Here is a 13,077-nt window from a genome sequence, read left to right as displayed (position 1 = left end):
GCACAGCTGCATCAGCTACACAACAGAATTCCCTGTGGCAAACTCAATCCCACAGCTGATAACACGCAAATAGCTTCTTTGCCATCCTGCTAGTGGTCAAGTGCTTGGGAAGTGCTGTCCAAAGCACTTTGCAAGCCCTGTGCTCAGCAAATCCTGAATGCTGAGCAAAGGGCTTGCAAAGCCTCCTGCGTTGCTCTTCCCAAGTGTCAGACAACCAGCTGCCTGCTGGGTGCTTGGGAAGCACCACAAGGGATTTTTAGATGATTGACAGGTGGGTTGTCCCACCCTCCTGTCAACATTGACCCATGAAGGTAGGGACAATGATTCCACCAGCCTAAAAGGTTTCTCCACTCTTTACTTACCAGCTTCTCAGCCTACTTCAAGCATCTGCCAACGCCTTACCAGCACACATTCACGTTCCCATAAATCAGCCAGCCTCCACTTTGCGTCATGTGCCTTTATTTTATTTTCAGCTGCAGAAATCTACTCAATAAGCACGTTTAATTTCAATGACACTCCTCCAGATTCACATGATTTTGTGATCGTGGCTATTCAGCATTCCTACACATGCCCTCTTGAAAGCAATCCCCAATGAGACTTACTCCCAGGTAAGCATGCACAGGTGTTCAACCATAGGGAGGGAGAAAAATCACACTTTCAAAGTATTTCCCATTGTTTATTTGCAAAGCTATCACCCAGGAGCTGGGATTTGCTTTGTGTGTCTCACCTCTTCCATCTGACTTAAGTCAACCACCTTCAAAACAATGAACACAATGTTTATTTGGGTATAAACTATGTGCTTCTTTCCAGCTGGTGCCTGTAGCAAAATATGTACATTTGTTCCAACAGAGCCCAAATGCCTCATCAGGAGGGCAGGAGCCCTTCGCCAGAAACATATGGGAGGCAAAGATTACGTAACAGACCAGCTGCCTGATTATCTCTTCCACATTAAGGTAGTCCCTGCAGCACTTTCATGAAATAGCAATTTATTTATCTATTTATTTCTAAAACAGACACACCAGCAAATACCTTCGAGTTCTTTTATAAAAGAGGAGAGTAGACATATCATTTTATCCCTCAAAGGTCAGGGTGGGGGGAGAAGCAGCTTCAAAATTTCCTATCCTTTACATTCTTGTAATGGATTGCTGTACAGGAAGGGGAAATATTATAAGTGAATAGGGTATCCAGATGCAAAAGAGAGGGCTCCTGCACCTTTAATAGCTTCACGACCAGCTATAGTTGCTGAAATTCCCTTTTCTACATTGCTACTAAAAGTACAGGAGCTCTGTCCTCTTTTGCGCCTGGCAACCATGCAAGACAGCTAGGTCAGAACCAGTACCTCTGGCACCCTCATTATCCAAACCACATGAATCCCAATTTTTTTTGCTCTATGTCAGGGCTGTCCAACAGGTCGATTGCGATCTACTGGTCAATCGCGGAGTGTCTGTGGTCGATCCTGGTCGATCGCGAGACACTGACACCCCCCCCAAAAAAATCAACAAATTTTGCTCCTTAAAAGAAGCTCAACAATTACGGTCAATACAATGGGTAGATCACTGCCAGTGTTTTTTTTAGTGCAAGTAGATCACAGTCTCTCGGAAGCTGGACATCCCTGCTCTATATGAATGCAACTCTGTGGTTGAAAGCATGCGTTTATCCAAATTGCCTAGTGGTTGGCAGCCTGGCCCTTTCTTAGGCTGCAATCCTATCCACACTTGAACACAGTAGGACTTACTTCTGAGTGGAGCTATATAGGACTGCACTGTATATGAAAGAGAAGAGGGGTTGCATGTTTGGATAATGGTCACTCTTCATACCGGTCACTCCTCAATGCATTTAAGCCATTCAAGATGTCCTTCCGGGGCTTCAACCTGGGGAAAGCGGGGGGGGGGGGGAGCTCTTGGACACAGTGCTTTAAAGTGTGGACCTGTGCCTAGTGTAAGTTTGGGTGAGCCCTTAGTATGTATTTAAAGCTTATTTCAGAAGCTTTAAATACACACCAATCTTTTTTAAAAAATACGTGTCTCTTGAAAAATCTGTGTTCAAAAATGAGAATGTTAAAATTCCTCTCCTGCTGTCTCCACTATTTTTATTGTTGTTCAAACAACCTCTTGTTATCCTGGTCGTTATGATAAGATCAGGTTAAATGCAGTGACTTTATTTCAGTCCTAATTTTGCAATCTCCCTCCTTTTTTCTTAAAGGGATTTTCTACCCCTCTTGCTTTTAATTCTGGCAGTTATCAAACCCAAGTGGTTTCTCTGGACACTTGCATTTCTCCAATGAGCTGGTGCCTCTTCCTGAGCTCCTCTTCTTCCTACTGCACCACTCCATCTACTATCTCCTAGTGCTTCATGCATCAATCTCCTTCACTGCTCCAGTTCCTGCAGCAGCACAGCTAGGTAATTTTAGAATGCAGTCCTAACCATGCCTACTCAGAAGTAAGACCAACTGAATCAAATGGGGCATACTCCCAGGTAAGCAAGTGTTAGAATTGCAGTGTCTCTTGCCTCCCTACCTCTTTTGATGGCAATGCCTGTTTACTTCATTTACTTCAGAATGTGATTAGCCAAACCTGTGACGTAGCTCCCCCACCCCCACCTGGTGCCCATTCGGCTGAATGCAGCCTGGACATTTGCCCCAAAGTCCTGCCTGGATGGCACCACCAAAAGCTTAAACTTGGTGAACCTCACAGGTGCCCAAAGCTCCTTGTTGCATTTGCTGCGTAAGAGTAACTAGGCTACCTCGCTAGATGCAAAAGCAATCCGAATTCTACAAGAAAACCCTTACAGTTATTTTTGCAGTGAGAAAGTTAGCAATTTTGTCCAGTATTACTTAGACTGCACAGTACATTCCAGTTACATAACGAGTATTTCAGCTTTGAATTCTAAGCGCATTCTGTAGCCCTACCTAAGAGAAATGCAGCCTGGCTTTGTTTCAGCATTTTCAGGGCCCGTTTTGACATCTGATTCAATCTGTTCCTTTGTCAAAGCAGCTGAAAGTGGAACTAATACAAAAGTACAAAGCTGGCATTTCTTCACCCCATATACCCAAACCTGTTGGATACAGAGGATCAAGGGCACAATATCCAGTGGATATCCTGCACCCATTCGTTACCCTGTAAGATTCTAAATGGCAAAGCAATGCCAACATCTACATTAAAAGTGCAATAAAAGTATTTCAGAAGTTCCCATCAGCTAACCAGCAAGAGGCAAAATCTAGCCCCCATAAAGACCAGGGTAGATTCTCAATATGAGAAATTATAGTGTTTCTGATGTTCAGAACAGCAGGTCAGTCCAACTCAGGTCAGTAAGTGCTAGACAAGAGGCTAAAGAAAAGCTCTAATACAATCATTGTAGGAAAAAGTTCCTGCTTAGCCCCCCTTAACGCCATTGTCCAAAACAGCAGGAAGGAGCAATTCGGGGTACCTCTTGTCTTGGTTGCAGTTCGACAGCAGTTTTCCCCTGGTGTACAAAGGAAGCTTTTGTTATGTACAAGGGCAAAATTAAGGCCAGTTTCTTGGATCCAGTAAGCGGAAATGTGATGGTGAGGGGAGAACAGAAGCCAAGCATGACCAGCAGCCTTGCTGGGTAAAAGAAGCACCTGTGTTGAGGAAGATCTAGCAGCAGAGTGTCAGGTGAAGGTCAAGTCTGTGAAGCAGGTGCTTACCTTTGGGCAAGCCTACTCCTCCACATCACTAAAGTCCCATGGCTGGACAAGCAACTTCAAGGTGGAATCTTTGGCAGACAACTTGGAAGCCAAGCCAAAAAAAATCAGAGGGTTGGGACTTGCTCTTCTCTTCCTGAATCAAAATTTCTTCCTTCAAAGACCCATGAGTGTTAGCAGAGTTTAGGAGGGGCAATGTCAAGCCACAAAAAACTGACTGCTTTTAAGAGTTATGCAAAGATGAAATGTTTCCAAGTTCTGCAGAATCCAGAAGCTCTCCCAGGCCCTGGACTAAAGAGGATGAGTTTCTACAAAACAGATGGGTACTTTTCGATTGCATAAGAACCAGCAGACTCAACAGCCTCTCTCCAGCTGCTGCCAAAAGGACTGCCTAGACATATCCATGCTGCCCATTTTGCTCTGGGTCCTCACTAGAATGCAATGCAGAGGCCTCCTGTGGTAACAGACATTGCCAAAAGTTGAAGCTGAAGCACCCAACTGCTCGACTCCTGTAAAAAGGACTCATTGGCTAGGAGCAGAAGGTGCCGTTTTTTGCTTCCTAAAGGCAAGCGGTCTAGGACTGGTTCTCACCATCATCTCACCCTCTGACCGTCAGAGCAAAAAAGCCAGTTCTGGAACAACTTCAAAGCTTCAGCAGACCAGTTAAAGAGCAGCAGAGCAGCAGCTGAATCTGGGGCTGGTTGCAAGCCAAACTTATCCAAACCAAAGTAAAGTCAATGAATGAGATGGTCGTGAGAATCAGATGTCTCCTACAGTTGAGCCCAAGGCCAAGAGATCTGATGATGACGATGAGCAGCTGGAAAAGAGCCACACTATACATCTGAAGCATATTTAACTCCCCCCAAAGAATCTAGGAACTGTAGTTTACTCCTTCACAAACCTTTCCAGCACCCTTAACAAATTTATAGTTGCCAGGATTCCTTGGGGGAAGTCATATACTTTAAACGTGCATTAAGTATGCTTTAAATGCACAATGTGGATCTGCCTGGAGAGAGCTGTTTGCCAAAAGCAGATGGGGAAGGAAGGAAGGATGCTCACCAACATCATCATCACACCCTCCTGCTCTGGGGGGCTCGGGAAACGGTCCCCATCCTCGGAGGAAAATTCTATAAGGAAGGCCCCTCTGCACGCTTACTAGCACCCGTCGCCTTCCACCCCACCCTCCTAGCGACATCCCCCCCCCAGCGGGTGGCAGAGGGGTGCAGCGCCCCGCCCCACTTCTAAGGCCGGGTTCGCCGGGGCTGATGGGGAGAAGGAGCTGCCCCCTGCTGGATCCTCTTGAAGGGAGACTCGGGCGGCTCCGGGGCGCCCCCTCGGCCGCGGCGCGTTCTGCAGTCAGCCCAAGGCACGCAGCTGCCCAGTCCCAGCGCCGAAGCCAGCAAGGCGGGCGGCCTGGCTTTCTTGCAGCGCCGCAGGCTCTTCTTCAGGCGCTGCCCGTGCGCGGTCAGGTAGAGCTCGGCCTGCGCCACGCCGCTGCCCAGGCGGCCCAGGCTCTCGGCGCGGTTGGCCATGCGCAGCTCGGCCTCGATGAAAACGCGGTGCAGCTGCTCGACGCGCCTCTCCAGCTCCGACACCAACTGCCGGCGCCCTTCCGCCTCCAGCAGCCGGCGCCGGGCTTCGGCCAGTTCCAGCGCGCCCCGCACCGCCGCGGGCAGGGACGAGGCGGAGGCGCCCGCGCCGCGCAACTCCAGCTCGCGGCTGGCAGCGGCTGCCGCGGCCGCCTGCTCAGGCTTCCCGGCCTCCGCTGAGCGGCTGTGTGGCGTCATGGCTTCGCCGGCAGAGGGCGCGGGTCCGCAGCCGGGCATCCAGGCACGCGCGCTTCGGAGAGCGAGAGGAGCGCCCCGCCGCACCTTGGAGAAGCCGCCGCCGCCGCTGCTGCTGCTGGCGAGGCGCCCGGGGCGCGCCGGGCTCCGCTCTCGACGGGGCTAAGGAGCTCCTTCCCAGGATCGCCTCGGGGATTCGGGGCGCGCGTTCTCTCCCCCGATCCCCAGGCTCCAGCCAGGGGACCGGCGGCGGCGGCGTTGCGCTGCGGCAGCGAGGCGCAGGTCTCGCCGGTCTATGATGTTGTGGCGAAGTGGCGAACGGCTCCGAGCGCTCTTATAACGGGACGGCAGGGCGGGCGGGGTGTTGGCAGGGGGGCGGCTGAGAGATGCCGCCCTGAGCCAGTCATCGAAGCGGCGGGAGCATCACTCAGCCAGCGAATCCCCGCCCGGTGCCTGCCCGCCCACCCGGCTGCAGCCGGTGCGCATCCCTTCGCCAGTCCCGACCCCAGCTCCCCTCTTCCCGCCTGGCGGTTGCATCACCTTCGCGCACGTCCGCCTGGGGACTCTCCGCTGTTTGTCCTCCGCGGACGCCCCTTGCCTCAGTACTGAACAGCTGCTAACCCAGCAGCAACCTGCCGCAGGAGCTTCTGGCCAGACACGTTTTCGCTCTGCTTGGAGGCAGACCAGACCACGCACAAACACACCCCTTTCTCACGACGCCCTTTCCCTCGGCGGATACACACGTGCCAATAGCACACTTTTACTCGAGGCTTCTCTCCCCTGCTGAGGGCAAAATACAGGCTTCTGGCAAAGGTGGACAGGCACATTGACTTAACACATACGCTTGCTAATCATGGCAACTTCCCATCCCCATGACCATAAAGAACAGGGAGCGGGTGGCATTGTGGTCTAAACCACTATGCCTTTTGGGCTTGCTGATCAGAAGGTCAGTGGTTCAAATCTGTGTGACGGGGTGAGCTAGCTTCTGCCAACCTAGCAGTTCGAAAGCATGCCGGTGCAAGTAGATAAATAGATACCACTGCGGCAGGAAAGAAAATGGTGTTTCCATGCACTCTGACTTCCATCCCGGTGTCCCGGTGCGCCAGAAGCGGTTTAGTCATGCTGGCCACATGACCCAGAAGGCTGTCTGCGGACAAATGCCAGCTCCCTCAGCCTGAAGTGAGATGAGCGCCATACCCCATAGTCGACCTTGACTAGATTCAACTGTCCAGGGGTCCTTTACCTTTACCTTCCACCCATTAACAACTAGGGCTGATGAAAGAAATCTTAATACAATCCTATCTGTACAAAATTGATTGTCTTATTGCAATCTTATTGTTCATTGCAATGCATTATGAATTTTACTATAGCAGTCACAGGCCCAGTAAACCCTGTAAAGATATTAGCTTAAGTTTCATGGTCTATACATTTTCCAAGTAAATATATTAATTAAACCAATACCCTAAACCTATACTTACTTCTGAGGAAATGAACATAGGATTGCACTGTCAATCCAATGAGCTTTCATTGATTAATCAACCAATGATCTACAGAGTAATAAAGCAATAGAAGAAAAATAATGCTGAAATGTATTCCCCACCCTTGTTATGCAGCTTCCTCTATTGTTTTTAGCTGCCTCTCCAATATTTTAATGAATTGGATGTTTTATTGATTTAGGTATTATAATTTATTTTTATGTTTTACCCCAGTCTAGTATTTGGGGTCCCAGTGAGTGGTAGGCTTTTTTAATAAATAAAAATGAAATAATAGAGTAAGTTTCTGCTTTTGCCCATTTTGTACTCTGATTGCTTTCCTTTGAGACTTACTATAGAAAGTTATATATTGATTTTACTTTTTGCCTATCTGAATTTTCCAGCACCCCTGATGAGGACAACTGTAGCAGCATATTGGACAATAAATTATCCAGAAACTGCTTGAGGCTTTCCTCTCATTTTTATGCCATTTTGGTGCCATCTTTTCCTTTTCTCGTTAACTTTTCTTGCAGATTTTAGGGATGTTGGGTTGTATTCGAAGTATCACTAAGTGAATAGTTCCTTTGGCTCAAGGATTTTGACTTACACAATGAAACTTTCCCCTCCTGGCTTTCCCTACGCCCCTCCCCAATCTGTTCGGGGAGCCCCCCCCCCAACCCTCTGGAGCAGATTTGGGGAGGGTACAGGAGGAGGGTGGGGAGTTCTGCTGCACAAGCTTAAATCTTTTCATTGGCAGGGTGTGTTAGATGGATACTGCCCTGTGTATATAGTGTACAGTATCATAATGTTAACTTTCTGCATTCTGCTGCTTGCATTTTTGTTGTTGTTCTAGAAGGGATTAATCTGCAAACTTCTTTCTTCCCTTGCAGCTGGTAAAACACAGTGCAATCCTCCTCATGTCTACTCAGAAATAAGTCCCCACTCAGTCAAGAGAACTGACTCCCTGGAAAGAGCTTTATTGGTTTGCAGCCGAAAAAGCACGACTGGGGGCTGGTTCGGCTCCTTCTCTGCAGTGTGCAAAATGCAGGTGACTCTCTTTGCCATGCCCACCCCACCCGCAAAGGCAGCTACTGCAAGCTTGAGTCAGTTTCATCAAAGAGCTGCAGCTTCATTTGTCTCAGTCATGCCTGCTGCGTGAATTCAGAGTGGGTAACGGATGAGAGGGTGAAACCTTGGCAACTTCCTGCGGGAAATGTTTCTATAGTAATCCAGGCAGGAAAATATTGACCTTAGGGACACAGTGCAGCCCAGTGAGAAAGGAGGTAATCAGTGGTTACTGGAAAGAGGTACATATTTACTTGATTTCCTAATCCTGACAAGGACAGCTTATGCACATGCTACTGTATTCTTCTCCAATGGAACTTGGATTCATCAACCCCAAAACACCCAGCCTTCTATTACATGAACCAGGCAGATCTGAGTGGGGTATGGAATAAATGCTTTAATTTAGATTATATATTAGCTCTTTAGGGGAAGGGCTGTGGCTCAGTGGTCGAGCATCTGCTTTGGATGCAGAAGGCCCTAGGTTCAATCCCAGGCATCTTCAGGTAGGGAGAGCTGCTGTCAGTTAAGTGGAGATGGACCACTAAACTGGCTCAGTATAAGGCAGCTTCCTCTGCTCCTATGTTACGGGGAAAATACATTCACTTTTACTTGTTGGAAGGTTTTAACAGCACTCGGATGGGCTGGAGAATTTTGGAGCCAGGGCCAGGGGAAGCGAGAGACTGGAACATGCTTGGAGTGCCAGTTCTAAACATGGGAGAGAACAATGGGAGCGCACCCCGTCACAGGGATTTGAACCGCTGACCTTCTGATTGGCAAGCCCAAGAGGCTCAGTGGTTTAGACCACAGTGCCACCCACATCCCTTTGGGAAGATGCCTGGAGTGACAGTTGATTGGTCCTGGGAGAATGAGGGCTCAGAGGTTCCTACCAAGAAAGCAGAACCTGACCCAGCTCTGCCTGTTTACTTGCTTCACCCTTAGTGGCCATTCCATATACAATTTAACTTTCCCCCCCATTTTCGCGCTTCTCATCCCAAGGAACCGTCCCCAAGTTTTCCTGTTCTCTCCAAGTTGTTTAATCGCATTACTCCCCCTCACACATGCACATAACCACCATTTCTGCACATTCTCTGAATTACAGCATCCTTCCACTAGATGTTCCACCTGATACTGCAACGTGTCTGCCAACAGCACGGTTACATAAGGCTTTATTAATAAGGCTTAAAGTGGGATGGGTTGGCAGGAAACCACAGGAAACCCACTCAGAACAAGATTGAGAGCTGTGTGGCAGCGAAATGTCATCCATAGAGCTGGCTGTATCCTGCTAAACAGGAGGTAGCATTGGCAGCCTACCCATTGGGGATGTTCTTGCTTTTCTAAATTGAATTTTTTTTTTGATTTTTTCCTGCTTCTGGTTAGAACTGGAACAGACTGGACACTGGTGAATTTGCAGTATGAATTTGGGGACTTGGGGGCTTCATCCAATATGTTTGTTTGCCTGTTTCAGCTTATAGCTTGACTGACTCTGCAGCTTCACGGCATATGCTGTCAAATGAAAAGAGTACAAACAGATCCCTGCTCCCCAGCAGGCTTGCAATATGAAGAAGAAGAAAAGAGGGAGAGAGGGGGCTTGATGCCCTTTCTTCTCCCAGAAATGTTGTTCCCTCCTTTTAAGAGCACCCAGCCTGATAATAATTGGATATAAAATCCCCCATCGTGGCCAGCATTCTTATCCAAACCTCCATGTTCAAGAGCAGGGAGGCTCATTTTATGCAAATTCCACCCATTCAATTCTGTCATTAGGTTTTAAGGCAGTAATAATATACAGACCTGCAGTACCTGGGTGTAAACCTCACGTGAGTACAATTGAGGTTTATTTCTGGGCAGATAGAATTGCACAGCTAGAAATGCAAACAGGATCGCTATCAATGGTGCAAGTAGCAATCCTTTTTTGGCCCAAGGACTGCAGTCACACTGGGGGAAACTGCCGGGAGATGCATGTCAGGTGGGTGGGACCAAAGACAAAAGTGAGTGGAGCAATGTGACATTCAGGCCCCCCCAAAAAGTCAAGAGTTTTTGTACACGGAGACAAGCTGCATAAGTACTGTGCATTTAAACACATTACTTCCCACCCGCCCCCAAAGAATCTTGGGAACTGTAGTTTAGATGCTTGGAGTTGTAGCTTGTGAGAAGGTAAACTATGGTCCTCAGGATTCTTTGGGAGAAGACATGCTTTAAATGCAGTGGGCATTGTCACAATTCAAGGACTAGCCAGGTAAAAGCATGGAGCAGGACCAGTGAAGGGCGTGACCTGGTGAGAGTCCCAAGGGAATCCTGGGGGGGGGGGGTTTGCATTCAGCCCCCAGGCCTGAGATTTCCCCACCCCAATATAAATGTAACATGTTTTGGCTGCTTCTTGCAGAAATGCAGCTCCAAACCTCTCCATTTCTGAGCCTCAGCTCAGCCTCTTTGCTAAATTATTTAAAGACTTTTCATTCTGAGCTGATCTCCTGATATCACCTTGCAAAGCTGACAAAGGAGGGTTGGGTTTGTGTGGGGGTCTTTTTTAACATCAAAGAGATTTATACCTGTCCTGGGAGGAATTGTTCTTTGTCCTCTGAAGACAAAGACCAGGCATGAGGACACAGACCCTTCCTGCCTTGAGGCAAGATATATTCTATTGTGCATAAACATAATATAGAACACATGCAAAAAAAAAAAAAAAATAGGCAGACGCTGCTTCATTTGCAGTTTTTCTTTTGCTGGCTCATAAGGTAAGCTTTTATTCCTGTGTCTGAATCAAGGACCGTAGCTTGCAAAAAAAGGGGGGTCCTGTACATTCAGTTGAACACCATTGTTACTTGTTATATCTTGCCCTTCCTCCAAGGAGCTTAGAGCAGCATACATGGTTCTCTCCTGTCCCACTGCCAATTTTATTTTCACAGCAACCCTGTGAGGTAGGCTAGGCTGAAATATGGCCCAAGGTCACACTGAGATTCATGACTGAGTGGGGATTTGAATTCAGATCTCTGTAGTTTGCTGGGGGCTTTCAGTTAGAGACCTGCTGATGTGAAACCCCCTCACATAACTACCACTTCCAGCGTTCCCTGGGGAGAGGAAATTACTGTTTAACCCAGAGATGGTGAGCCTGCGGCCCTCCAGATTTTGTGGGGCTCCAGTTCCCATCAGCCCCAGTCACATAGCCAATGGTCAGGGATGATGGGAGTTATAAGCTGGAGATCCTTGTGTTCCCTGTTCCTGGTTTAAGTGGTTTAAATCTGTGCTGTAGACTGCTCCACTGCTTTGCAGTGCACTGTGGGGATTTCAGTACCCTTCAAAAGGCCTGTGAGAGAGAGGTTATATCTGTAGGGAAGGGTCCCTGGTTCCGGTTGGGGTTGGCAGAGTGCAAGGCAGGAGGTTCACTGTAGGGGACACCAAAGCCATTGACAGGCAGAGCAAACTAAAACTACTTTTGTCCCCACCTTCCTCCCTGCTGGGTTCTACAAGTGCAACACGTAAGACTAAGGTTGAGGAGGTAGCTGACAACCCGTGCTACCCTCTGAACTGGTTGTAAGAGGACAGAGAGAGGATGGGCTGGCTGAGGGCCCTATTAGTCCTAAAGGATCAGCTTAGCCTTCTGCAGGCTTGGAGACTTCAAAAGGACAACAGCTCTGCCAGGTGCACATGTGACTGGAAGATGTGATGATTGCAAATGAATGGCCCTAAGGAACACTTGTCTATGGGGTACACCTTTTGCACAATGAGCCCCAGTGGAATTGGTTTTACCAACACAGAGAACACCAGTAAGAAGCAGGAGGTGATCAAAGATGGCCCAGAGGCAAGGCTTTTCTTGGCACATCACTCTAATGATCAGCTGTGCTTCCCATCCCCCGAGTTGCCTCAGGAGACCAAGAGGTACACCTACTCATTACTCTCCAGTATTTTCCCCTAAGGAAAATACAGTAGCCTGAAGTTAAGCCTCTCAATAGGGAACCTTTAAAAGGCTAGGGGAGGGTGAGTTTACAATACCGGAGGACATGAAACAGACCCGTGCAATATCAGGAAGAGTGTAACAGTGTCATGTGTTAGCAATTGCCCCAGCTCACAGAAATGTGGAGTGGTCAGGGATCCCCAAGGCTCATGCCTTATGAGGAACGGCTAAGGGAGCTGGGCATGTTTAGCCTGGAGAAGAGGAGGTTAAGGGGTGATATGATAGCCATGTTCAAATATATAAAAGGATGTCATATAGAGGAGGGAGAAAGGTTGTTTTCTGCTGCTCCAGAGAAGCGGACACGGAGCAATGGATCCAAACTACAAGAAAGAAGATTCCACCTAAACATTAGGAAGAACTTCCTGACAGTAAGAGCTGTTCGACAGTGGAATTTGCTGCCAAGGAGTGTGGTGGAGTCTCCTTCTTTGGAGGTCTTTAAGCAGAGGCTTGACAGCCATATGTCAGGAGTGCTCTGATGGTGTTTCCTGCTTGGCAGGGGGTTGGACTCGATGGCCCTTGTGGTCTCTTCCAACTCTATGATTCTATGATTCATCCAGCCCAACCCCTTGCAATGCAGGAATCACTGTCTCACAATAGCTCTGGGTACATGCGTCATTTATATAAAAATGCTTGGGCCCTCAGCTGTATAGTGAAGAAGCCAGACGTACCTCTGTGGGGAAGGAATTCCACAACTTAGGGGCTGCCACAGAGAATGCCCTCTCTGGGGTCGCACCCAATATTTCTGAGGGAGGTGGAACTACCAAGAGGGTCCCCTCTGCTGATTTAAGACCCGGGAGATTCTGTGGGGAAGGAGATGTTTGCGGCCTAAGTTGTTTGTGGCTTTAAACACTAGCAGAGCACCTTGAATTGGGCTCAGAAATGAACTGGCAGCCAATGCGTCTGCTTTAGAACAGGGGTTACATGAGTTCTAAAGGCAATCCCATCCAAAAAGTGGCTGCTGCATCGAACCTTAGAACTGTAGAGTTGGAAGGGACCCTGAGGATCATCTAGTCCAACCCGCTGCAATGCAGGAATATCCAGCTGTCCCATATGGGGGTTGAGCCTGCACAACTGTGGCATTATCAGCACCATGCTCTAACCAACTGAGTGATCCAGCTCCATTTTGGGGCAGTTAAAAGTTTC

General features: G+C 48.4%; 1 protein-coding gene and 1 non-coding gene across 2 annotated transcripts; one reads left to right on the top strand and one right to left on the bottom strand.

The window, feature by feature from the left end:
• Positions 1 to 442: 442 nt before the first annotated feature.
• Positions 443 to 6,060, bottom strand: TRNP1 (TMF1 regulated nuclear protein 1). Its single transcript, XM_028738722.2, has one exon. The coding sequence runs from the start codon at positions 5,488 to 5,490 to the stop codon at positions 4,906 to 4,908; it is 585 nt and encodes a 194-aa protein (XP_028594555.2). The 5' UTR covers positions 5,491 to 6,060; the 3' UTR covers positions 443 to 4,905.
• Positions 6,061 to 8,413: 2,353 nt separating this feature from the next.
• On the top strand, positions 8,414 to 8,487 carry TRNAP-UGG (transfer RNA proline (anticodon UGG)). The gene has a single exon. It is a non-coding gene; the product is annotated as a tRNA-Pro (tRNA).
• The last annotated feature ends 4,590 nt before the right edge of the window (positions 8,488 to 13,077 follow it).

Source organism: Podarcis muralis, chromosome 7 (assembly GCF_964188315.1).
Source record: "Podarcis muralis chromosome 7, rPodMur119.hap1.1, whole genome shotgun sequence".
Lineage (NCBI taxonomy): Eukaryota > Metazoa > Chordata > Lepidosauria > Squamata > Lacertidae > Podarcis > Podarcis muralis.
The sequence above is the reverse complement of the archived record's forward strand: the minus strand, read 5'-3'. Positions and strand labels throughout refer to the sequence as shown.

Bases quoted from the DNA above. Each gene is read 5' to 3' on its own strand.
- TRNP1 (XM_028738722.2), bottom strand. From the start codon at position 5,490: ATGCCCGGCTGCGGACCCGCGCCCTCTGCCGGCGAAGCCATGACGCCA.